The sequence below is a fragment of the Salvelinus fontinalis genome, chromosome 28 (assembly GCF_029448725.1).
Source record: "Salvelinus fontinalis isolate EN_2023a chromosome 28, ASM2944872v1, whole genome shotgun sequence".
NCBI lineage: Eukaryota > Metazoa > Chordata > Actinopteri > Salmoniformes > Salmonidae > Salvelinus > Salvelinus fontinalis.
Genome location: NC_074692.1, coordinates 20,437,773 through 20,464,720, shown reverse-complemented (window position 1 = coordinate 20,464,720; position 26,948 = coordinate 20,437,773). Strand labels below are relative to the sequence as shown.

General features: G+C 42.6%; 1 protein-coding gene across 14 annotated transcripts; it reads left to right on the top strand.

Annotated features, from left to right (window-relative positions):
• The first annotated feature begins 15 nt into the window (after window positions 1–15).
• LOC129826336 (rabphilin-3A-like) lies at window positions 16–26,948 on the top strand. 14 transcript variants are annotated; one of them, XM_055886943.1, is made up of 22 exons: window positions 16–312; window positions 1,075–1,121; window positions 2,993–3,073; window positions 4,249–4,284; window positions 11,415–11,613; window positions 13,622–13,715; window positions 13,931–13,942; window positions 14,328–14,456; window positions 14,677–14,806; window positions 14,993–15,076; window positions 15,624–15,810; window positions 17,140–17,325; window positions 17,454–17,636; window positions 21,516–21,595; window positions 21,757–21,831; window positions 22,101–22,210; window positions 22,411–22,537; window positions 22,638–22,694; window positions 22,873–23,027; window positions 23,270–23,351; window positions 23,531–23,627; window positions 23,734–26,948. In XM_055886943.1, exons 5-22 carry the CDS (start codon window positions 11,589–11,591, stop codon window positions 23,862–23,864), a joined length of 1,944 nt encoding a protein of 647 aa, XP_055742918.1. In that variant the 5' UTR covers window positions 16–312; window positions 1,075–1,121; window positions 2,993–3,073; window positions 4,249–4,284; window positions 11,415–11,588; the 3' UTR covers window positions 23,865–26,948. The 14 variants fall into 14 exon arrangements, with proteins under 14 accessions (XP_055742918.1, XP_055742917.1, XP_055742915.1 ...); XM_055886942.1 differs by having other exon boundaries at window positions 4,249–4,391; XM_055886940.1 differs by having other exon boundaries at window positions 4,249–9,433.

Genomic DNA, 26,948 nt, shown 5'->3' with positions numbered 1-26,948 from the left:
AAAGTAGAACCAGGCAAGAGTCCACTTGAGCATCAATGGAGGCTACTTGGATGCAGGGGTCTTCTTCCCAGAGTACCAAGAGCTTACCACAGAGGAGAGAGCCCACGCAGGGCGCATTGTGTGGAGATCAGCCCCTAGCGACCGTGTTATAAGGAATTGAAAACGAAGCACCCCTCTTGGCAAAAATATTGCTCGTGACAGGCGTTGCATGCGCAATGAACGGTTTTGCTGTTGATTCCAAGTAGCCTACAGTATAGAATGAGTCCGCGTCATTCCCTGACATCTTCCTTCGAGAGAGGGCTGGAATCTCAGGTAGGCTTGCTATGGTTTTCTAACGGTCTGCATCTATTGTGAGCATTAGGCTGCATTTCACTTCAGTGTGCTTTTATTCAATATTTTTTCCACAACTGCAGTTGCATGAATAAAGGAACATTGTGCACACATATGGGAACTAGCTGATTCTGTCATGAAACATTGATGGAGCGCTCGCTGCGCTTCAGTTTATCTGAATGATCTCAATGAACATTTATTTGAATTCGAAAATTATATAATTATTACATAGACCTATGGTATGCAATAGGATGCTATTTCTGTAAAAGGACCCAATGGAACATAGTTTTTATCTACCTTATGTACGTGTTGAAGATGAAACCAAGTAAATAGATAGCATATTATGTTCAGCTCTAACAAAAGCTTTGAATGAGTGAAATTACTTGAATACCAATAGTATGTATACTGTGCCATACAGCCGACTAAACAGTAAGGTACAAGCTTTACTGACGTCATTTTATGTTTAGCATAAACCAATGCTTCTATAGAACTGATATTAGGCTACAGTCTGTTGTAAAATACAGCGTCATATGTATGCTGATTAATTGGTATAGGCTCATGATTCTTTGACATACTTCAATTTATTATCCATTTCATTCATGAATAATGTGGTCCATTAATAACCACTGATTATGGCAAAGCTTCATGCAGTCTCCATTCCTCCACCAACGTCTCTACACACCCATGTGCATGATGTGCCTCTTTACAATGAGATTGGTGGCAGACTTCAATTCATTCTCTCAGGTCTGGATGATTCCTTGTTGCAGTTGTGTTGTGGGACAAGAGCCCTGGTAAGTCATTTGGGAGATGCTGTGGTTGCAGTAAGCTTCCTCTCATCTCATCCCTGGGCGTTGCTGCAGGATTTGAGAGAAACACATCAGTGTTTGATGTGCTTCCACTCCATACCTGACTCAGGCAGATTGATTCTAAATGATTGCTTCAAGTCTATGACAAGAGTTGGGGATGGTGGTATTGGGAGGACTATCATCATTTCAGGTTCTCTCGGTATAGTCAGTGTTTCGCCTCGATTATTCCCTAGATTAGACTTGCCTGAATAATGGACCACAGGACCAGTCTATGGTTGGTTTTGGTTTTAACCTCAACATGGCTGTGGTTCAGATACCCATGGCCCCCCACCCCTGTTCTCAATATGCCCTGAAGAGGAGGTTGAGACATCACATACCAAACATCCCCTGACCAATAGAACAATGGCACAACCATAAGGCTTATGTTTTCCTGGTGGTTGTGCCATTGTTTTATTGTTGAGGTTAAAACCAAGCATGGACTGATCCTGTGGTCCATTTACTCAGGGAAGCCTAATCTAGTGAAAATCTAGGTGAAACACTGACTATACTGAGAAACCCTGAAATGACCATCTCAAACTCTCGCCATAGTCCTGAAGCATGGCGATTACATGGGGGTGGGGAGATAAGACTGAATGAACGGCTTGCGATATCTGCAGTTGCCTCCTCTCACATGAGCAACTACTGTAGCGATTGGTCAACACCCTTGCACCCTCTCGTTCTCTTTCTCTCTCTCTGCTTCTCTCTCTACCATGCTATCTATGTACATCAGCTGCTGTAGAGAAAGAGAATGGAATGGCGAGAGAGGAGGAAAAATGTGACCATGTGTGTCAAGAGACAGGGGGAGTGAGAGGGGGAGGAAAAGATGAGCTTCACACCATATACAGTATACACTGAGTGTACAAAACATTAGGAACACCTGCTCTTTCCATGACAGACTGACCATGTGAATATAGGTGAAAGCTATGATCCCTTATTGATGTCACCTGTTAAATCCACTTCAATCAGTGTAGATGAAGGGGAGGAGATAGGTTAAAGAAGGATTTTTAAGCCTTGAGACAATTGAGACATGGAGTTTGTATGTGTGCCATTCAGAGGGTATGGGCAAGACAAAATATTTAAGTGCCTTTGAACGGGGTATGGTAGTAGGTGCCAGGCGCATGGGTTTGTGTCAAAAACTGCAACGCTGCTGGGTTTTTCAAGCTCAACAGTTTCCTGTGTGTGTCAAGAATGGTTACCACCCAAATTACATTCAGCCAACTTAACACAATTGAGGGAAGCATTGGAGTCAACATGGGCCAGCATCCCTGTGTAATGCTTTCGACACCTTGTAGAGTACATGCCCCAACGAATTGAAGCTGTTCTGAGGGCAACGGGGGGTGCAACTCAATATTAGGAAGGTGTTCCTAATGTTTGGTATATACAGTATATATACAGTTGAACACACTAATCATAAATTCTTCGACTATACTCCCATTGTTATCTTAATGCTTACTTCCCCAGATTTCTTTATGGGCATTAATAACACCACACCATATTACCTTCCTATCCCTACACGTCCTATCAATCCCTTCTACAGTTGAAGTCGGAAGTTTACATACACCTTGGCCAAATACATTTAAACTCAGTTTTTCACAGTTCCTGTCATTTAATCTTTGTAAAAATGCCCTGTCTTTGGGTCAGTTAGGATCACCACTTTATTTTAAGAATGTGAAATGTCAGAATAATAGTAGGGAGAATGATTTATTTCAGTTTGTATTTCTTTCATCACATTCCCAGTGGGTCAGAAGTTTACATACACTCAATTAGTATTTGGTAGCATTGACTTTAAATTGTTTCTCTTTTGTCAAATGTTTCAGGTAGCTTTCCACAAGCTTCCCACAATAAGTTGGGTGAATTTTGGCCCATTCCTCCTGACAGAGCTGGTGTAACTGAGTCAGGTTTGTAGGCCTCCTTGCTCACACACATTTTTTTAGTTCTGCCCACAAATTTTCTATGGGATTGAGGTCAGGGCTTTGTGATGGCCACTCCAATACCTTGACTTTGTTGTCCTTAAGCCATTTTGCCACAACTTTGGAAGTATGCTTGGTGTCATTGTCCATTTGGAAGACCCATTTGTGACAAAGATTTAACTTCCTGAGTGATGTCTTGAGATTTTGCTTTAATATATCCACATAATTTTCGTTCCTCATGATGCCATCTATTTTGTGAAGTGCACCAGTCCCTCCTGCAGCAAAGCAACCCCACAACATGATGCTGCCACCCCCGTGCTTCACTGTTGGGATGGTGTTCTTCGGCTTGCAAGCCTCCCCCTTTTTCCTCCAAACATAACGATGATCATTATGGTCAAATAGTTATATTTCCAAAAAGTACGATCTTTGTCCCCATGTGCAGTTGCAAACTGTAGTCTGGCTTTTTTATGGCGGTTTTGGAGCAGTGGCTTCTGAGAGAGGTGGTCATGAAAGAGGTAGAAAAAAAGATTGGCAAGAGACAGATAAGTGCTCTGCAAGCGAACTACATAATTTAAGGCTGGAAGGCAGATGTACCCATATTCCACTATCTTTGGGTTTGCTTCCTTAGACCATGCTTTCTTAAGGGACTTGTTCTTGTTCGATTCTACTTCTAGGACTGAAGGAAGGCCATCAGGCTGGAGGCATTATTAAGGGTTGAAATTCAGGCTCAGAGTTTTCCCAAGCACACGAGTCATTAGTAATTAGTCATGTGTTTTGTACCCCTATTTATTTTTCCTCCAAAATTAGATTTAACGTGATGCACGCACACATACACTCATGCACACACACACACACACACAGACAGACACACAGTATTTTATCAATCTGATTTTCTTCTTCTGATCTCCTTGTTACCATGGTCACAGATGGTAAAGGTAGTTCTGTTCCTCTTCATCATGTTCCTCGGAAATCCATATTTGGGGAAAAGATAAAAGCCTGAACTGTATCATATTGTATTTGATTTCTGAGCATGAATTTGTGTATTTTTACGTACATGACTGCTGTACACAGTTTGTTGATTGTATAGCTATATGAATGTTTATGTGTGTGTTGTGTCTCCATGTCCAAAGGGAGTGAGATGTTTTTCTTTGTACTCCTCTAAGGATCATCAAGGCGTGGGATCAGGATCGATTGACAGAGTGGGTTCCCCTGGACACTTGTTATCACAGCTCTCCAAAAGCTGCTGTGGTGATGAAGAGAAGGGCCATTGATGAGACAATAACTCCACAGTCCACCCAAAAGAGAGGTTTAGAATCAGAACTGGCCATATCTATAGCCTGGCTTTGATGAGGGTTGAATCTGTGACAAGTGGCTCACACCCCAATAGAGAGAATCAACCGCAGACTCAGTCCAATAGATAAGATTGTTCTAAAATTAACCGAGGATAACAGGCCCTCTTATGTTGCCACTGGCAACCCTTTAGCAGCATAGACAGACCAACCTAAGCTGTGGCGATGGAGAGGACCACTGCTGATCCCACTACATCACCAAGTGGCAGGTCATTAAGACAGTTGGCTCATCAAAAGCCTTTCCTAATGGGGTAATTGTAGAGAGGGAGTGAGTGTTGAGTGGTACTGCCTAAGCTTATCATCAAGTCAGTCACCAAGTGGTTTCCCTTCTAATCAAACTGCTGAACCTACCTTTTTTTAATCAAAGCGTGTCCTATCACGGGTCATTAAATGTTCAAGAAAAGCTGACTGACAACCTCACCCAAAATTTCCAAATCCAAATAAATAAATAATCAATCTTTGCATGTGGAATCTATTTTTGGAATTGATAATTGAAGCAGATCGCAATCTCTACCAGTTTGTCAATACACTGCTTCAGTGCACAAATGATGTATTCATCATCCTGCTGTATGGTTGAGGCTGTTTGATGGGAGGAAGCTGAGGAGTGAGTACATGCAGTATTTAAGCTGTACTTAAACTGGTTGAACATGAATGTCAGGAGTCAGGACACAACATGTCACATCAAGAGGAATGCCTCAGAGTCAGAATTGAGGCCAACTGAATTGAATTTGTTCTGAACTGACTTGCTTAGTTAAGTAAAGATTCAACAAGCCACTTAAACTTTAACCTAGACACCTGTCCCTCCTATCTGAATAGCAGAATTCTAAATCGTCTTTCAGTGTATTTTTTAAAATGTATTTAACCTTTATTTGTTGATTAAGGTTAAACTGACTTGGCTAGTTAAATAAAGGTTAAATAAAATAAACATTTAACTAGGTTAGTCTCCTTGAGATGAAAATCCTTTTTTCAAGAGAGACCTGTGGGTGCGAGGGGGCTCTTTGTTTGTAAACAGGGATCTGTTGAAAAACACTCAGGGACATGGTACCTGCTAGTTTTCTGGCGGGGCCAGAGGGAGTGTCAGATAGCCAGCAGCTGAAGTGTGCCAGCTCCTCATGGCTGATTTCCAGCAGAACAGCCGGGGGCCCACCAGAGGCATCGCCGTTATCCTCAGAGAGACAATAGAGACAGAAAGGGATGCGATTCTATTTCCCTCCTCCGCTTAGGCCATGTACAAACATGTCTAGTTTAATAGCCATATTTCAAGGCTTGTGAGTAACAATATAAGCCATGATATTTTGACATTGGAAGATGCGTGGTTTAATGTAATGCCCCATGCACATCTGATTATGCCTGTCTTCCTGAGATGGAGAGAGGTAGTGAGGAAATGAGTGGAAAATGACTCGCAACTCTAGAGTTTAATCTCCACGTCCCTCTTCTCACTTCTGGGGTACGGCAAGGATGAGTCACCAGACTATGAGCTGGGAGCACATGAGGGACGAGGAGCCCATCCTGAAATATAATCCGGTGGATGCTGCCTTTATGATGAATGGTGTCTGCATAATGCTTGCATTTTCAGGTTGCCAAAGTCAAGATTGCAATTGTTCAATGACTCAATTTAAATTGGCCTACACATGCAACAGATAATGTTGGAATTAAATAGATTTTTGCTGAAGATGCCTGTAGATTTGTATTTGTTTTCATCATGCTAAGAGACCATAGGTACAATTGCATCCTATTTATGTGTGAAGTGTTGTTTGTACAGTATGTGTGTGAGTGTGTACTTATCCTTTGTATGTGTTTGTGTGCCAGCCCTCTCCAGTCACCTCTCTCATTGGCTCTATTTGGATGAAATTGCCGTGTCTGCAGGGTAGCGACAGCGCAAGTGCTTGTTGGTCACAGGAGGGTCTTTCCTGTTTGTTACCCAAAGGGGCTGAATCTGGAAATATTCCTCCCTAGAGGAAGTGGTGGTGGCTGTGAGACCTAGGGAGGGCCATCCTCTCTCATCCGAAGAGAGGTAAAGCCGCCTCTTTGTTCCTCACAGATGGCCACACAGATGGTCCTTGCTGACCCGTTCATATGACTGAAAACAGGGCTAATACTGTATGGCACATTTCCATACAGGATTTACCCCAGTGCTTTACCCAAAAGGCTCAAACTTTCCATCTACGCAGGCCGGCAGCCGTGTCTAACTGGGCCATGGCTCCGGCGGACATGCTCTCACTTTGAGCCAAAGCCAGGCCACTTGTAGTTTTCTGATGACATTTACATAAAAATGGCTAACTGTGAACTTTAACAGCTTCTCACAAAGCAACCGTTTTGATTATGCAGAGGTTGTTGATTCTGCTCTTTTTATTTTAATTTATTTAATTGAATCTTTATTTAACTAGGCAAGTCAGTTCAGAACAAATTCTTATTTACAATGACTCTCTTCACAAGTCTCAGTCTCAGCCCTAGCTATGGAAACACTATTTCCCTATTATAACATTTGGGTGTATACAGTACACTAGTGTAACACTGGTGGTACGGTCGAAGAGCACCATATGTGACATGTAATGTATGTCCTAGACCTGGAAGAGCCCCTCCCCTCCGCTAAACCACAGCCACATCTCTCACCAACAGGCATACCAACAGGCTCCCAAAAGAAGCCCCTTTCCTGTCCTCCCCCATCCCTCCTTCCTGCCAAGCTCTCCTTTATCGCATAATTTTTTCTCCTTCTTCCTTTCCCCCCAGAGCCCACTGTACGTGTTCAGACACACAATGTCTTACAGATAGAGTAATGAATAACTAAAGTGCACACTAAGGCCTTAAAAAATGAGAACGAGAACCCGCTTCACTGGAGTGAGGAGCAGTGGAGGATGGGGTGGGAGTTGTAAATAATTAAGAAATGCTGAGCGAAGTTTTCATCCTGCAGTAGAGGGTTACTTGGTGCAGTGCTTTACAGTTCTGTCCATATGTAGGCCTCAGGGTTGCTATCTCACCATCTCACCCCCCTCTTCTGCTGGGCTGACGGAGAATGGGCCTTTCACTCAAACCAATGGCGTCCCCAGTCCCCTGCCCATTTCCCCAGAACACATTAATGCCAGAAGCACTCTTTGATCCCAATGACAAAGATACAATTTTGGAATGCGGCCTTTCATCGGTTGTAATGAGAAAGTTGATTAGATTTAAGGATAACGTAGGGAGTGGAAGTTAGAGGATGAATGAGCCAAAGTGAGTATGAGCATGGGAGAGTGACTCTGACCATGTAAATCATTCATCAAACCTCATAAAAATATTAAAAATGTAATTTCAGCATCAAGTAATGGATGTAAGCATAACCACATTCAGTTGCCAAACACTGAAGATAAAAATTCCACGAATAGAGTTGTTCTACATGTCGGAGAGGCATGTTCGTTCCACATGTTGTTATATGAAATTGTTTCATTGATATTCTGATAGTTAAGAAAGCCCAAAGAAAAGCTTCCCAAACAGAAACCACTGCTTTGTTGAAGAGTAGGAAAAAGATTATTCCAGAGTACCTTTCAAGGAAATACCATGACTGATATACAAACACTTCTGTAAAGATTGCTTTTAAAAGATTGGCTGCATCAGCCCATTGCCCGTTGGATGCTTCAGTGCTTCTTATCACTGAAATATAATTATGTTTTTCACCAGAAACTTTCATATTCTGAAATGGAAATGTTAATTTCCATGAACGGAGCATTTGGGTCAGAGTATCCATGTGTCTTTATATACAAAGTGTGTGAGGGCAAACAAGACAAGGAGTGGAAGGACTGTATTCTAGCCAGGTCTCTCTGGGCTTCTAGACATAACACCATCTTCCACTCTCCATCGGTGCACACCCCAGGAGTCCTGACTACCTCCCACCTACCCACACAGATCAGTGATCCCGAAGGCTCTGGTCGAGGACCCCACTACCAAGTATCTCTGCAGCTGCGCTTACTACTGCCAACAGACTCTTTGGCAAAAGCGTGAGCTTTTTTTTAAATGTAGAGAATTGGCTGGTTGAGTCCTCAATCAGTCCCACTGCTGAAACCAGCAAGAATATTGCACCACCCCAATAAAACATTCCTACCCTGGCCACTGTAACATGCAGAATGGTTCTGTTTGATAGTGGGAAAAGGGTTTAATAAGGGGTGGGCTTGGGGGACTTGTCAGCACTGCTACACACAAGTGGTCTTTACAGGGCAACATCCTGTGCCAACCAATCAGGGTGTTTTTTTCCTAATGGCTTTTGTTAGTCCTCTGCTAACATTATTTCCAGGTTTTTATGGCTAAAAGGCCAGTTCAGCTCAGCATAAGGAGGGTGTGGTTGACAGACAGAGGCAGAGCAGAGGCACAAGCCCTTCAGCAGCTGGTTCTGAGGTAGACTTACTGAAGACTCTGAGAGCATGGTGGTCCTTTCTAAGCATATAGCAACTTAATGGCAGAAATGTAATATGTCATGTGGAAAAGTGTGCTTTTGTGCTTCTCACATCAATATCTGTTGTGTGTGTAATGTAAATTAACTTATGGTTATAATGTGATAATATAATCTTGGTGGAATGATGACACAAAGCCCCTTGAACAGAAGAGTGATTAATGCATCAACTTGCCACCAATAGGGATTCAAAAGGGATTGGCTGTGGAGCTCAGCAGTACAGCCCTTTTTTGTCACATCAGCCCTCAGGGAGACAACAACAGCCAATGGCAAGCCATGTAGGTAGGTGGGTGGCGGCTGGTGGCTGTAGCAGCAGTGCCATGAAGCCGGACACAGGCTTTTTCAAGCTCCACCCCTAAATAACTTTCAATTCTGTGAGTCACAATAGGAACACTGCCCCGATGAATTATTAATTAAACTAAAACCAATCGTGGGAGTTTACATTGATCTCAGAGTCTCATTAACCCACTTAAGACATTTCTCTCTTGTCTCAGAGCAGGGCAGAGGAATTCTTACGCTGGAAATTCAGTGCAGAAGTACTCCTGTAATGGTGTATCTCCATTAAAAAATGATATAAAGGTGGGACATAACCCAGTGCCATTTGGAAATGAAAGGAAGTGATTGTGGTCATAATGGTCTTGATATTGTGCTGTGTGCTGTAATAAAAAGATGCAAGGTAGTCAGCTCCCTGTTATATATGAGAGAGAGAGAGAGAGAGAGAGAGAGAGAGAGAGAGAAAGAGAGAGAGAGAGCGTCCATTGCAGTCAGAGCTTCAGTAAGGGTACTTACTGTATGATTCCTCTCATGTCTCACCCTCCCCAGTTTTTAAAGATCAAAGCAAGTTTTATAGTCAGTGTCCAATTCATACTACAATGGGAGGGAGCAAGCTAGTCATTCTATACCTAGTAGTGTTTGAAATCTTTTTTTTCTTTGTTTTACAATTTTTTATAATTCAGGAACACCATTGGAACATTGCTGGAAACACGTCTTTATCTCTCCCCTGCGAACAGGTTGGGTTGGAGGAGACGTGAGGCTGGGGTCCTAAATGACACACACTAGTAGGCTTATGGACTATCCTGTTAGTCACTTGATTGAGACACAGGTTTCTAAATGGGTCCTTTCCACCTCTGTATGAGGGGATGAGTGATGGTAATGACGAAGGAGACAACGATGTTGGTGCTCTGGTTTCCTCCATGTCTCCGTCTCTCTTTCTCCTCCCCCATCTCACCCTCTGTCTTCCATTATTCTTTTCTGGCATAGCTTCACATGGTTCTGCATGGTTGTTTCTCCTGTCCCCGGGCACCGCTGTGCTGTGCAGTGCGCAGTGCTGGCTCTCAGACCCCCGTCATTTGGAAAAATGCAGGAGAAAATGCCAGCTTCTTCTCAAGGCACAATACACAGCCTGACTGACTCACTTGAATGAGATGAATGAATGACAAGCTGGTTGACTCTCCAACACTGAATGAGATGAATGAATGACGAGCTGGTTGACTCTCCAACACTGAATGAGATGAATGAATGACGAGCTGGTTGACTCTCCAACACAGTATGAGGGTCATAGTAAAGATGATGCAGACTAAGTGCCAACCCTACATCATACTTATTGAGACAGTCTAATTTAAAGAGAAGGCTGTTGAAGGATGTTGACCAGCATGTCGTGTCCTTTCTCTGAATCAGTCCCCTGAAGGTCTCTGGTAATGAGCTCCGTGTAGCCAGCACTGACAGGAAACCTACTTCAGCTGAGGCGTTTTCTCTTGCACACTCACCCCAGTGACGCAACAGTGTCTATCTGCAGCGATACAAAGCTTTGTCTGGGTGAGAGCTGCTCATCCAGTGTCTGTGTAGTGTATGTCTGAGTATCTCTCCACCTCTGCTCCCCCTCCTCTCTTCTCTCTCTATCTGCCTCCCCAGGATAACCATCCTGAACAAAAGAGGGATGATTTATTTTGTGTGCAGTGAAGGAGAATCATAGTTGTGAGACTCAACCTATGGGATGTATATAGTGTTATACATTTATGTTGTTCCCTTCACGAGCTGGACAGTGGGAAATAATGAATGAATGCTGAGTGTACTTACTGTAGTCTACATTTGCATAGTGTATCAGGTTCCAGGCTAATACAATAAGGCATCCTCCCACATGGAAATTGTTGTGCATTCTGCTGGTGATTTCAATGAACAAGCAGTATCAGAATAAGTTGGAGTGTTAACCTACAGGAGTTAATACTGCAGATCAGCATTACCCCCCACCCCTCTCTCTCTCTCTCTCTCTCTCTCTCTCTCTCTCTCTCTCTCTCTCTCTCTCTCTCTCTCTCTCTCTCTCTCTCTCTCTCTCTCTCTCTCTCTCTCTCTCTCTCTCTCTCTCTCTCTCTCTCTCTCTCTCTCTCTCGCTTCTAGCTATGTTCTGCAGTGGTCATCCGGAGTTCTGTGGAGTAATCAGAGCAAACTGAAGACAAATTAGATTGAATGATTTTCCTTTTTCCTCCTTCCTTACACTTTCTTTATTCTCTCTCTTTTTCTGTCTCACCCTCGCTCTCTCCAATCACGCCACATCACATCTCAGTTCCCTGCAACCGCCAGCCTTTGAAGGAGGAGCCTCTAAAACGGAGACAGGCTGCTGTGGAAAGAGGATTGTTGACCCTCCCCACCCTGCTCATTCCCTGAGGACTCGCCCTGTTGCTGGTTGGGTGTCGCTCCTCGCTCTGCCTGGTGGTGGCCCTTAGGAGTTTTGAGTCTTATGAACGTGCACCTACACACACCCGGTGTGTACAGGTACATTCAGTTCACTAAACTCCGATTGATTTCTGCAGGTATCTTTTGTCACTTTGCTCCATTGGATTTAATTGCTCAGTGGTTGCATCACTGTGGCGCACAAACATGGATTGTTCTGTAAGAATTGGCTAGACATTGGGAGACATGGTTTATCGATTGTTGCCATAAGAGTTTACACAGATCACGGCTGATATGATTGTTATTCATAGCCCTTGTTGGTATTGTAATGTACTGTATCAGTATCAGACTCTTACATCAATTAGAGTAAGTGTGTGTTGTGACAAGCCAATTCAAGGCCATTGCAATCCTGGCCCACACACTTGGAGCAGACAGAGGGTTCTGCCTGCTGATGAGAGTGCAGCAATATTAGTGCTGAAGTCAGTGCTGCATAAGCAGGGGAGATTAAATGTGACCGTCAATAAATTGTGTCAATTGACAGTTAGTTATTCTTTCCTGCATGGATTTCATGGATTGATATGAGTGGTGGTAAATATGAGATAAGATAACTTTGAATAAACAATTCAGCGTAATAATCTAACAATGTGTGACCCATATTGATTTCATGTGTGACGAGGAGAATGTTGTTTCCAATGAAGATATCACAGAACGTTATTGTACATCTTAAGATACAGCCTAAGTGATTTAGGGCAATGAGTCTCTGTAGCTACACTGAAAAAAATATAAACACAACATGCAACAATTTTGAGTTACATTTCATATAAGGAAATCAGTCAATTTAAATAAATAAATTAGGACCTAATCTATGGATTTCACATGACTGGAAATACAGCTATGGCTCTGTTGGTCACAGATACAGTACCTTAAAGAAAAGGTAGGAGTGTGGATCAGAAAACCAGTCAGCATTTGGTATGACCATCATTTGCCTCATGCACCGCAACACATCTCGTTCGCATAGAGTTGATCAGGCTGTTGATTGTGGTCTGTGGAATGTTGCCCCACTCCTCTTCAATGGCTGTGTGAAGTTGCTGGATATTGGCAGGAACTGGAACACGCTGTCGTACACGCTGTCGTACACGTCGATCCAGAGCATCCCAAACACGCTCAATGGGTGACATGTCTGTTGAGTATGCAGGCCATGGAAGAACAGGGAAATGTTCAGATTCCAGGAATTGTGTACAGATCCTTGCAACATGGGGCCGTCCATTATCATGGTGAAACATGAGGTGATGGCTACATATGAATGCCAGGACAATGGGCCTCAGGATCTTGTCACGGTATCTCTTAAATTGCCATCGATAAAATGCAATTGTGTTCGTTGTCAATAGCTTGTGCCTACCCATACCATAACCCCACCGCCACCATGGGGCACTCTGTTCACAACGTTGACATCAGCAAACCGCTCACCCACACAACGCCATACACGCTGTCTGCCATCTTCCCGGTACAGTTGAAACCGGGATTTATCTGTAAAGAGCACACTTCTTCAGCGTGCCAGTGGCCATCGAAGGTGAGCATTTGGCCACTGAAGTCGGTTACAACACTGAACAGGCTGGTTGGACGTACTGCCAAGTTCTCTAAAATGACATTGGTAGAAAAATTAACATTGAATTATCTGGCAACAGCTCTGGTGGACATTCCTGCAGTAAGCAAGCCAATTGCACGGTCTTTCAAAACTTGAGTCATCTGTGACATTGTGTTGTGTGACAAAACTGCACATTTTAGAGTGCTCTTTTATTGTGCCCAGCACAAGGTGTACCTGTGTAATTATCATGCCGTTTAATCAGCTTCTTGATATGCCTCACCTGTCAGGTGGATGGATTATTTTGGCAAAGGAGAATTGCTCACTAACAGGGATGTAAACAAAAGTAGTGCACATTGTTTTAAAGAAATACGCTTTTTGTGCATATGGAACATTTCTGGGATCTTTTATTTCATCTCATAAAGTTTATATTTTTGTTCAGTATAAGAAGTTATTCTTGTATGTAGCATTTATCATTTAACTGTGTGTGTCTCATCTCTGTGTGTGTCCACCTGCAGAGTGCTATAGTGCAGCAGCCATGACGAACGCAGTGATGGGCGGTAGCTCGGACCGCTGGGTACCCAACGACAGGCAGAGGAGCATGCATGCCAAGTAAGAACTGGTGGCAGAACAGCAGGCACACTGGGTACACTAAGCATCCTGCGGGAATCGCCGGGTACAGCTGCCTGCTGCATGGTGCAGTTAACCCTTCATGGTACTGTTAACACTTCATGGTGCTGTTAACACTTCCATGCCTTCCCAGGCAATAATCAATGTTTTCCTCTCCTGTCTGTTTTCTTTTCATCTCTGCCCTGGCTGGGACTCAGTGACAAGGAACAGTAAGTAGAAAAGCTCTCACTCCATCTCTCTTATCTTCCCCCCTCTGAACTGCTCCAATCTACTATTATAGTGTGTGTTTGTGTATGTAAGGTATGTTTATAGGTAAGTGTAGATTCACTCGTGAATGATTGTATGTTCACATATGTTTCGGACACAATGACGGGTGTTTGTACAATGTGCAAATGTGCATTAGGCCATTATGATATTATTTGTATTACGTCCTGTCTCTTTGTCTATTGCATACTGCTGTCTATTTGTCCACTCTTCTGTTTGAGCGTTATTTTGCATGTGCATTTGATTTCACACTGTATGTCTGAGGGTTTGACCTGGACTAGCAAACCATGCATGCCTCAGCCCCAGACAGTTTTCCTGTGTGGTTGTCAGGGGTAACTGGACTAACCAGGTCAGGCCTGGTCCCGGCGCTCCGGACCTGACTGACGAGGAGAAGGAGATCATTAACGGTGTGATCGCCCGTGCTGAGAAGATGGAGGCCATGGAGCAGGAGAGAATTGGGTGAGAACTGAAGAGGCATTCTAAGCTAATAGATTGGAGCTCCATTGAATTGCATACCTCAGTGTTGTTACATTTTCAGCTCTGCAAAAATGCAGCACAAGATGATAGAATTACAGACAACATTATTCAATCAGTTGGACTATCATTACCACATTTACCCAACTGAACTTTATGTTCTACTGGTAATTGGCTGTAATGAGAGTTGTCCCAACTGCTGCAGGCGCCTGGTGAACCGTCTAGATGACATGAAGAAGACGGTGTGTGGGGACGGGGTGAACCGCTGTCTGCTATGTGGGGAGCAGCTGGGTGTGCCAGGGGTCAGCTCAGTGGTGTGTGAGGACTGCAAAAAGGTATGTGCAGCACGGGGTTCGAAAGATTGGTTTTTGGCCCATCCCTAGAAGGCAAAGGCACTAAAGCTTTTGCTGTGATAGGCTATTATGGACCACGTTAGGCCACAATAGATCCTGAGCAATGAAATGGTACAGTAATTTATGACATTGGGACCTCTTTGTGAACCTGTGTCTCCTCTACTGTAGCACATGTGCACCAAGTGTGGAGTGCAGAGTGGGAGCCGGCCGTGCTCTGTGTGGCTCTGCAAGATCTGCAGCGAACAGCGAGAGGTGAGTGTTTATGTGAAACACATGGTGACAGGGATATGTCATAGCGTGATGTTACACTATGTGTCATAGTGAATTAAAAGACATGGTGGGTGAAAAATACAAAGTGACGATTCACTTCAAGCGAGACATGGGATCAGGGAGATTAACAGTGAGTGTACTCTCTTACAAAAAAGGCTTCCAAAAGGGTTCTTCAGCTGTCCCCATAGGAGAACCATTTTTGGTTCCAAGTAGAACCATTTTTGGTTCCAGATAGAACTCTTTTGGGTTCCATGTAGAACTCTCTGTGTAAAGGGTTTTACATGGAACTCAAAAGGGTTCTACCTGGAACAAAAAATGGTTCTACCTGGAACAAAATAGGGCTCTTGCTATGGGGACAGCCGAAGAAACCTTTTAGGTTCTAGATAGCACCTTTTTTCTAAGATTGTAGGTGTCAGTGTTAAAGCTTGTATGACGCAGGCCATTCTTTTTGGACCCCAGGAGACTAGCTGTTGTCATGGCGTCAGCTATTGGGGATCTGAAAGATGAAAGATTCTTCATCATCTCTTAGGTGTGGAAGCGATCTGGTGCCTGGTTCTTTAAAGGCTTCCCAAAGCAGTTCCTGCCCTCGCCCATGCCCATCTCCAAGTCCAGAGAGTCAAGCGCCCAGCGGGCCTCAGAACCCCAGGAGCCAGGAGCCTCTGACCCCAGGGCTGCTGGTGATCAGCCCCAGCCACAGGCACAGGCACAGGCCAGAGGTAACCAGGCCAGACAGAGCTGTGAGAGTTGTTTCAGGTTGATTGCTTTCTTGGCTTGAGAGAGTGGCAAAGTAGATACAGACTTGGTCTGTTTTCATTAACTGGCCTGCAGAATGAAACAGATTCAGCCAACTAATTATAGCTAAATGGGAATGATGTTGCCCTGAACTCAATATTACATTCTAAAACGACTTGAAAAAGAAGGCAACGGAAAGCCTGAATTGTATCTACAATGTTCTTTAGCCATGATGTAGACTGTGATTTCAGATTTCTAAATTTAGCAGACCTATTTTGTCTTTTGTTGGCAACGTATCCCAGTGGGCAATGTACACACAGGAGAGGTCCTAATTCATGAACATGTACAACAGGCGGCTGGTGGCACCTTAATTGGGGAGGAGGGGCTCATAGTAATGGCTGCAATGGAATAAATGGAATGGTATCAAAAACCATTCCATTTACTCCTCTCCAGCCATTATTATGAGTCATCCTCCCCTCAGCAGCCTCCTGTGGTGAAGTCGGATACGAAACATTACAGAAGACCAAGCAGAAGTAAGAGTTTGTAGGAGTGAGAAAGACTCAGTGTCCTGTGCTGCATATCTCCCAGGTCCAGAGGAGAGTCACGCTCCTAGTTATGACCAGCAGGGAGCAGGTGAGTCATTCAGTCAACCCCAGTATTACTTCAACAGAACCTAATCATGCTACCACCCTAACCCAATCCTCGACCCAGTACTGTACATTAGAGTACCATACTTGCCCTATAGCCACCCTCTCAAAGCACCATCTCTCCAGTTTCATCAGACAAACATCATCAGATGTTGGGAACTCCCACTGGCTTCCAGTCCCTCCAAACATTTATTTATGTTATTCATTTCTCATCATTACCATGAAAGCCCAGATCTGTTTCACAGAATGGGAACTGCCACCTCCTCTCAGACAGCCAGATCCAGGAGTGGGTGGTTTCAGTTAGGTAGTGGGAAGTACATGCTGGGGCAAGCCAGGCACCTCCAGGGGGCCCTGGCAATCTGCTCCCACTTGCAGCAGTGTCATTGCCATTGTAGTGAGATATCCTCATAAAAGAAAGTAAGGGGGAAAGGTAGAGTAAAAAGCCAGGCTTCATGATGTGATCAAGGTTGCCTGCCACGGCTTTTTGTACTGTATGTAGGTCAATGCCTGTGCATTGGAAAAACTGCAACATCAAAAGGATTCACAGAGACTAGGGAGAATTATGGATTCCACTGCAGCGTAGTCTCAGTGATACACTGACGTGTGAGTGTGTGTGTGTGTGCCTATATGTGTGCACGCTTGTTCATGTGTGCATGTGTGTTGCAGGACCAGAGGCACAGGGGCGCGCTGGCAAACCACCTGTGGCCCATAAGCCGACAGAGGTTCGCTTTGCCGCTGGTGGGGCTAGTCCTGGCTACTCTGAGGGAGGTGCCCAGAACAGCCCAGTGGTGCTGCAGAAGGCTGTTACAGTCCAGAGCTCCAGGCCCCCTTCAGCAGCATCAGCTAATCAGGGTAGGGAAAAGCTGGACTCACATCACCAGACCAGCCTTGACACTGAAACACACTTTTCATTCATAGAGGATGGAATTATGAGTGACCAAAGCATAAAAAACAAATCTTTACCTTGTATGTGCTTGTAGCTCCACTGGAGATGGAGGGAGGTGGCTACTCCACTATCACTGCTCCAGAGGAGGATAGAGTGACTCCTGCAGTGCGGGAGGAGAAGAGACAGCCTGCCGCCTACAACTCCCCTCCTGCTCCACAACAAGCCCCCCCGCCTGAGGAGGAGGAGGATGCAAACAGCTGTGACTCGGATGAGGCCAGTAAGTGACCATCTTGTCCTTCCAGCTTAGACCTCTACCACATGGGCTCTGTGTTTGTTGCTTCAGTGATCTCTCTCTACGTATTCCAGGCTGTTTTAAGTCAACATATGAAGACTCTGCTCTTTGCATTTCTATTTGTTTACATAGTCATTCAGCAGACACTTTTATCCAGTCTGTTGTAACATCTAAGTGATTGATCTCTTACTCTTTTGAGTCGGTGGTCTTTGTAGCATTCTAAGCATATGAATCATCTAATAATACTAGCAGCCAACGTGTATCCTTCTAGTAGAATTCATGGAGCTCTATTGGAGATGATATACGATACCCACCATATGTTATCCAAGCATGTGAATCAATATCTTGGAAGTAAAGTATAAGAGGATGTAAAACGAGTCAATAGTGAGTCTGTAATGAGAAACTGTAATGGAACCATTTTTTTCATGTCTCCCTTGAGTGATGGGAATCGTGTCATGCCAGTCGTACGTCATGTTCCATCCCTCTAGCGGTGAATAGCCTTTCCTCTCTCCCTGGGGGATGGGGTTTTAATTTACTTTGAGGTCTGGGAATTTAGCACAGGACCCATTATTTGTGATACGAGAGCTCTGACGGGATCTATTTTTCCTTTGTGTTTGATTAGTTCCCAAATGTTACAGCAGAAATGGCAGAAATAGCAGAAGCTTCATTGGTTGTAGTTATCTATGGAGTGGGCAGTGCTAGGACAGTCAGGTCCTGTTGTGCAGGATCAGTTACTCAGAGATGTCCTGGTTCTGTATGCTCAATGGTATAAAGGGTTGGTAGTAGTAATCATTTGTTTGCATCTACAGTGCCTTCAGAAGTATTCACACCCCTTGACTCTTTACATTTTGATGTGTTACAGCCTGAATTTAAAATGGATTACATTGAGTTTTGTGTCACTGGCCTACGCAATACCCAATAAAAGGATAAAAATGAAGATCTGAAATGTCTTGAGTCAAAAGTATTCAACCCCTTTGTTATGGCAAGCCTAAATAAGTTCAGAAGCAAAAATTGACTTAACAAGTCATATAATAAGTAGCATGGACTCTGTCTGCAATAATAGTGTTTAACATGATTTTTGAATGACTACCTATTCTCTGTACCCCACACATACACTATTATTGCAGACAGAGTCCATGCTACTTATTATATGACTTGTTAAGTCAATTTTTGCTTCTGAACTTATTTAGGCTTGCCATAACAAAGGGGTTGAATACTTTTGACTCAAGACATTTCAGATCTTCATTTTTTAATATATTTATTAATATGAAAAAAACGGACATTATTGAGTATTGCGTAGGCCAGTGACACAAAACTCAATGTAATCCATTTTAAATTCAGGTTTTATATGTAAGGTCTCTCAGTCGAGCAGTGAATTTAAAACACAGATTCAACCACAAAGACCAGGGAGGTTTTCCAATGCCTCGCATAGAAAGCACCTATTGGTAGATGGGTAAAAATAAAAAGCAGACATTGAATACCCTTTTGAGCATGGTGAAGTTATAAATTACACTTTGGATGGTGTATCAATACACCCAGTCACTACAAAGATGAAGGCGTCCTTCCTAACTCAGTTGCCGAAGAGGAAGGAAACCAATCAGAGATTTCACTATGAGGCCAATAGTGACTTTAAAACAGTTACAGAGTTTAATGGCTGTGATAGGAAAACTGAGGATGGAGCAACAACATTGTAGTTATTCCACAATACTAACCTAAATGACAAAGTGAAAAGAAGGAAGCCTGTACAAAATAAAAATATTCCAAAACATGCATCCTGTTTGCAATAAGGCTCTAAAGTAAAACTGCAAAAAATGTGGCAAAGTAATTAACTTGATGTCCTGAATACAAAGCGTTATGTTTGGGGCAAATCCAACACAACACATCACTGAGTACCACTCTTTATATTTACAAGCATGGTGGTAAACATTTACGGAAAAGAGCTAAGCACAGGAAAAATCCTAGAGGAAAACCTGGTTCAGTCTGCTTTCCAACAGGCAATGGGGGACAAATTCACCTTTCAGCAGGACAATAACCTAAAACACAAGGCCAAATATACACTGGAGTTGCTTACCATTGAATATTCCTGAATGGCCCAGTTACAGTTTTGACTTAAATCGGCTTGAAAATCTAAGGCAAGACTTAAAAATGGCTGTAGCAATAATCAATCAACTTGACAGAGATTGAATAATTTTAAAAACAATAATGTGGAAATATTGTACAATCCAGGTGTGCAAAGCTCTTAGAGACTTACCCAGAAAGATTCACAGCTGTAATCATTGCCAACGGTGATTCTAACATGTATTGACTCAGGAGTGTGAATACTTGTAATATGTAATTACATATTTATTTATTTCATTTTTGATAAATTTGCTAACATTTCTAAAAACATGTTTTTACTTGATCATTATAGGGTATTGTGTGTAGATGGGTGAGAAAAAAAATATTGAATCCATTTTGAATTCAGGCTGTAACTGTAAGGGCTGTTGTCCTCCTCTTCCTCGGACGAGGAGAGGAGAGAAGGATCAGTGGACCAATACGCAGCAGTAGGAAAATAAGCCATCTTTTATTGAATACGACGGCAAAACGAAAACAAAACACTTACAAAATTACAAAATAAGAAAACGACGTAGACGAAACCTGAACATGAACTTACATAACTAAACGTAGAACTCACGGACAGGAACAGACTACATCAAACGAACGAACAGCCAAACAGTCCCGTATGGTACAGACATCGACGACACAGGAGACAATCACCCACAAACAAACAGTGAGAACACCCTACCTAAATATGACTCTCAATTAGAGGAAAACGCAAAACACCTGCCTCTAATTAAGAGCCATACCAGGCAACCCAAAACCAACATAGAAACAGAAAACATAGACTGCCCACCCAAAACTCACGCCCTGACCATCATACACATACAAAAACAACAGAAAACAGGTCAGGAACGTGACAGTAACACAACAAAATGTTGAAGAAGTCAAGGGGTATGAATACTTTCTGAAGGCACTGCAGTTACTGGAGATGGCATTATATCATACAAATTACATTTGTGCATTTTCTTTTGTCTGTCTGTACTCTTAATGTTTTCCAGCCATTTGAAATTGTATTAGCTCGGGATCTGTAAGGGCTGATAGGAGTTACTACTACTGGTAGGAGTTGCTACTGGAGTTGCAGGTTTTAAAAGCTAGCCTTCCAACCATTACAATGTGGTGGTTTGGAGCTGTTGGGGGTTTACTGTTTTAAATGAAGGGATGATAGATTTAAACCTATTGATTATCAGTATCATCACAGTTTTGTCCTCCCTTAACATCTATGTATAGACTCCCATTTAACTGCTCTGTAGCTGAATGTCCAGTACTTTTTACTCTTATCAGTCCATTTTATTTACATTTTCATATTCTGTTTGAATTGGGGTATTTCTGTCTTTTTAACTAGAACATTATTTTCCTGAATGTGTTCCTTTGTGAGTCATATTTTTAGTTTCCTTGATATTACAGTAATATTTTGCTGCTTTTTAATGGAATTTTCTATGAATATGTGGACGGATGCATAACGTATTTAATCTGTTTACAGACCATTTAGGCTGCAGATTCACTGTTGGATTCTGCATTTCTCCCTCCTTTATCAGCGCTTGATCTTCTGTTCTTTTGTCTGCCCTCTGGCGTGAAGCTCATGTCTCTATTACTGCCGGCAGTCTCAATGTTTTCTGATACTTTGAGAATCTTTCCTAGTCTAGACTCTCTTTACAACTCAGTGCCTTTTGTCTTAGATGTACTGCTAGTGTCTGTGTTCCAGTGCAGTCAGAGTAGACACCCTGTCTGTTATCTGATCTAATGACTGCCCTGGATGTTTTTCAGCCACTCTTGGCGCGCTGGAGTTCAGCTTGCTTTATGAGCATGAGAACAACAGTCTCCACTGCAGCATCCTTAAAGCCAAGGTACCACCTATTGCACTCATTTACTCACCCTGAGACAATTACATTGAAGTGGCCTGTGTTTAAAAGATGCTGCCGCAGTAGTTCAAATTTACAGGGACTCCTTGTCCCTGCTGTCCTGTCTGGTGACATAAAGAGTATGTGTTGTCTTGTCTTTCCCTCAGGGACTGAAGCCCATGGACTCCAATGGACTGGCTGATCCATATGTCAAGCTGCATCTGCTGCCAGGGGCCAGTAAGGTGATGGAATTCACCTTCCTTATTTTCTACCTGGGGGTTAACATATGCTTGTGTATTTATTATGGTATGTGTCATGATTCAGAAAAATCTGAGAATGATGTCTGTGATGCTATGATACAAGCCCATTAGCTCAAGCCTGCCACCTTGTGGCATAAGGATTGTCCATTGTACTACATACGAAGCTCCATTGCCTCTATCCAGCCTCAGATATAAGTGCTGAAGTCAAGTTCCTTATCTTGATCTCTTGTATCTACTCTCATGTGCTGCAGTCCACCAAGTTACGCACCAAAACCCTGAGAAACACCCGTAACCCAGCCTGGAACGAGACCCTGGTCTACCACGGACTCACAGATGAGGACATGCAGCGCAAGACTCTCAGGTGGATACTGGAAGCAGAGAAACAAAACACAGGGTTCACTAAACATCAAGACAACACTAAACCACAACACTATTTAATTCCTGTCTTGTTGTCTCCATTTGTTGACATTTTATCTAAGGGCTGAATTGTTTTACTTTCCATGATTTCTTCTATGGATGTTATGATCCAATATTATTGATGTCCTGTATGGGTTGATGCAGGATCTCTGTCTGTGATGAGGACAAGTTTGGACATAATGAGTTTATTGGAGAAACTCGCGTTGCACTGAAGAAACTGAAGATCAATCAGAAGAAAAACTTCAACGTGTGTCTAGAGAGAGTTGTCCCTGTAAGTAGTATATCATCCTGCTTCACACATTAAATATACAGTAAGAGTCCCATTTGTTTCAATGTCTGATTGGACCACCCATATCCATATCCATCCACAGACAAAGAAGACCGCAACAGCTGGAGGGGCTCGAGGCATTTCGCTCTATGAGGATGAGGTATTGGTGTATGACCAGCATGCGTAGGCATGTGGACTACCACTACGTGTCCTCATACAAATCATGTCTTTATGATATGATATAAAATGTCACTCTTCCATTCTCTCTCACCCATCTTTCGCTCCCTGTTTTCTCTTTCTCTCTAACCTCCCCACCTCACCCCCCTCGCTCTCTCCAGGGTGGAAAGGAGGGTGGAGATGTGGAGGAGCGTGGTCGTATCCTTATCTCCCTCATGTACAGCACCCAGCAGAACCGCCTGCTTGTGGGTGTGGTGCGCTGCGTTCACCTGGCCTCCATGGACGCCAATGGATACTCTGACCCATTCGTCGAAATGTCCGTGTCTGTTTCACTGTGATTGCTATCAGGAGTGATTACAAACACACGTTCTTCTCTAACACTTTTCCAGTGTTTAGATGATGAAGTATTCACTTTTCTCTCAAATATCAAAACAAATTGAATTATGTCAAAGTTATTCATTTGCACAGTAGAATACATCTGTTTTGCAATTTACTTCCTATCCCCAAATGCAGGATGACAACATCAAAATATGTTTGTCTTGTTTGTGATGTGTTTAGATGCCTGAAACCTGATATGGGGAAGAAGGCCAAGAACAAAACAAATATCAAGAAGAAAACCCTGAACCCAGAGTACAACGAGGTCAGTTCCCTGTTGGTGTCTTGCAATAATAATACAAGACAGAAGTAACCATCTGACAGCAGTACTTTGATTGTGCTTTTAATATTAAATGTCTGTCAATACCTCAATGTATTGATTTGTGTACTGATTTAAATTCCATTTATTGGAGATCGTGAGACTTCTCACTTGTTGTGTTACAGGAATTTAGCTATGACATCAAGCACAGCGACCTGGCTAAGAAGACCCTGGACATCTCAGTGTGGGACTACGACATTGGGAAATCCAACGATTACATCGGTAAGATCCATATGAGATGCATTCGAGATCTACTAGACCTCGTTGAAATGTTCCATGTTGTACCACTCATCTCACCCTCCCCTCCCTATCTGTTGGTCTGCTGTAGGTGGGTGCCAGCTGGGCATCACAGCCAAAGGGGAGCAGCTGAAGCACTGGTATGAGTGCCTGAAGAACAAGGACAAGAAGATAGAGCGCTGGCACACCCTGTTGAATGAGAATCCTGTCAACAGCAACTAACCCCCACCTTGCATGAGCTAAGTCCTCTCCCTCTACACTCAGCCCCCTCTCCTCTCTCACATTACCCTGTCTAACCTCCCTCCACACCTCCCCAAGAACCTTAATTTTAGTTTTAGTTTTATTGTACTTACCGGTAGTCTTCCTGTCTGACTGTCTTCATTCTTTCATGCCCTCAACCCAACCCACCACATGCACCTTTCCCATCCTCCCCTGTTTTCCCAGGTGTGATATTCCCTTCTCCAATCTCTCCCCCTTTACTGAGACTTATCTGCCAAGTGGACTCGCCAAGAGGCAAAACATGGTATACTTTAAAATCATCCTTCAAAATCAACAATTTAAGGCAAAAAATTATGTTAATGTTTGACATTGAAGTGTACAGTTGCAATGAGACGATCATGCCTGTTGAAGGTGTTATTGAACTTGACACATCCCAAACGAAATAAAAATTAATTTGAAATGCACTAGCACAAAAGACGACGAAGCAATATGTTATGGCATTCTATGTGGGATAACATCTGCAGCACCCATTGAACAATGAAGTTCATTAGACTGGCAGGTTGTAATCCTTGATTTCTGGTAAAATGACACCATCGGTATTATTACCACTTGTATGAGAACGCAAAACCACATGAAAACACTCTGAGGACACACAGCTGTTTATTTAATGATATCTAATTAATATTATGGCATTCTCGTGAAGATGTTTCACATGTTGCTGATCTTCTGAAATTGAGGATAAACATATTCTAGACTATGAAAAAGGGCATGATTCACAAATCAATTCGAATGACATTTAGTTTGGAGAGTATATTTCTTAGTTTTTTAATGTATTACATACTAAAATTAATAGGCAATTTAAGTGACTCATATTTATTAATTTCAGTATCAGTTTAAAGATTTTGAATGATAGCACTCCTGGTAGAACAAAATGTACTCACTTTCTGTCAAGTGTTCACTTTTAGTCCTTATTTGAGTCCTGTTTATAGCACACTGGTCTCATTAACTAGACTTAACATAGTACATGTAAATCCAGGACACTCAAATTAGCATGATATGGTACGTTTGGCATGGTTACATAAGACAGATGGTTACTTAAGGTAGAGTGGGGTGGGTCAGCGTATACCACAAATGCCTAGCAACCCAAAGGTTGCGAGTTTGAATCTCATCATGGACAACTTTAACATTTTAGCTAATTAGCAACTTTTCAACTACTTAGTACTTTTTAGCTAATTTGCATCTACTTAGCATGTTAGCTTCCCCTTCCCCTAACCCTAACCCTAACCTTAACCCTTTTAGTTAACCCTAACCCTAACCTTAACCCTTTAACCTAACTCCTACACTTAACCCTAACCTTAACCCCTAGCCTAGCTAACGTTAGCCAGCTAGCTAATGTTATCCACCTAGCCACCTAGCTAGAATTTTTAACATATCATACATTTGCAAATTCATAATATATTGTACATTTTTGCAAATTCGTAACATATAATAAGAATTGTAATTTTTAACATATCATTCGAAATGGGAGATGGAAAACCACAAATGAATATATACCATACAACACGTAACATATCATACTGAATGGAGTGTTTCGGATTTACGTAAAGAAAATACAAAATGCTCTGAGACCAGGTTGGTTTATAGAGGTAGTTCGAAAATGTTAAAAAAATTTATGAGATTGTTTGCACTGAAAAGTTGACCATCTGATTCAGGTCTTTGTTTACGGTGAAGGGAGAGAGGAGACAGGAAAAAATATTATTTCCCTGGCTAGTACATGTGTGTACTTCTCTATGGCACATGGTTTACAATGACAGCTTACAGAGATTGTCTACTGACTGACAATTTTTACATTGAATGCACATTATCAGATTTTTCACTGACACTTAAAGCCTGCTCCACCTTAGACATACTAAATAAGACAATGTAAGGCTGTCATAAGAGAATGTGCTGCTTAACTTGCATGCACTGTGTTCGTGATCCCTGTGTTTTCTGTGCCTGGAGCAGTCACACACCCCCACCCCTTTTACCCACACTGGGCCCCTCCCTTCCTTCCCCATCCTTTTCTGCTGCACCAATCACTCAAAGCTTTGGCGTGTGGCTGTTGACCAATTACCGCAATTCAAGCAAAGCACACCTTATACAATGGAATGACCTCAATTTATACAGCTGTTTGCAAGTTTCTCAAAAAACCCTATGCATGAGACGTCTTGTGGTTCATGATATATACATAGACTTTTTAAGAAACAAATTCTATTGTAATTTGATGGTTTACGTCTCTAACCCTCAACATTGTTCCAAATGCTTTTTTTTAAACACTGAGGCCACCGCAACATACATACATTTATGCTGCATGAGTATTAGGACTATTGCTGTTATCATTTGGTTTCCAATGGATTATAAATTAGTTGATGTGACAGGCTACTTTAGCCTCTCTTCGGAGCATACTCAGCTTGGTAATGTGACAGGGATGAGAGCACAGCTAGGACCCTGTACCCAGAGCAGAGAATAACACTCAGAGGGCACATTAACAAATGGATCTCACCGACTAGTTCCTGAAGGCAAAATATTAATGGAGATTAATCTCATCCATAGAGTGATGCCTTTTCACCAAGTGCTCTGTCTCCTCCTTTGATGGGTGAAACCAGGGGCTCACACAGTAATGAGAGCCTGTCTGAACTGTGTTGTCTTGCTGTCCACCAGTGGCCACAATTTCAACATTATTTTGTTGCGTATGCACTTGATTTTCACTGGTTCTACAGTACTACTGTAGCCTACCTATTCTGTTCTGGAACCAGTTCAGTGGTCTTTAACCTTCATTAGTTTCTATTTTCTCTTCTAGATAGTAAGTATCTCTAAACTTAAAGAGGACACAACTGTTCTCTATTTTTTTCTGCCTACTGTATTTAATGAAATGATTTGTTGGTTTTATTTATGTAACTGTAAATAAGTAGTGCATGCACTGGAGAGAAAATAAATATAAATATCTATGTATGTTTGCAAATGAATTTGCATGTAAAGATTTTACAAGGAGTTAGGTTTACACAGATCAATAAAAGCTATCTGAAATGGACAAACTTGAGATCATTA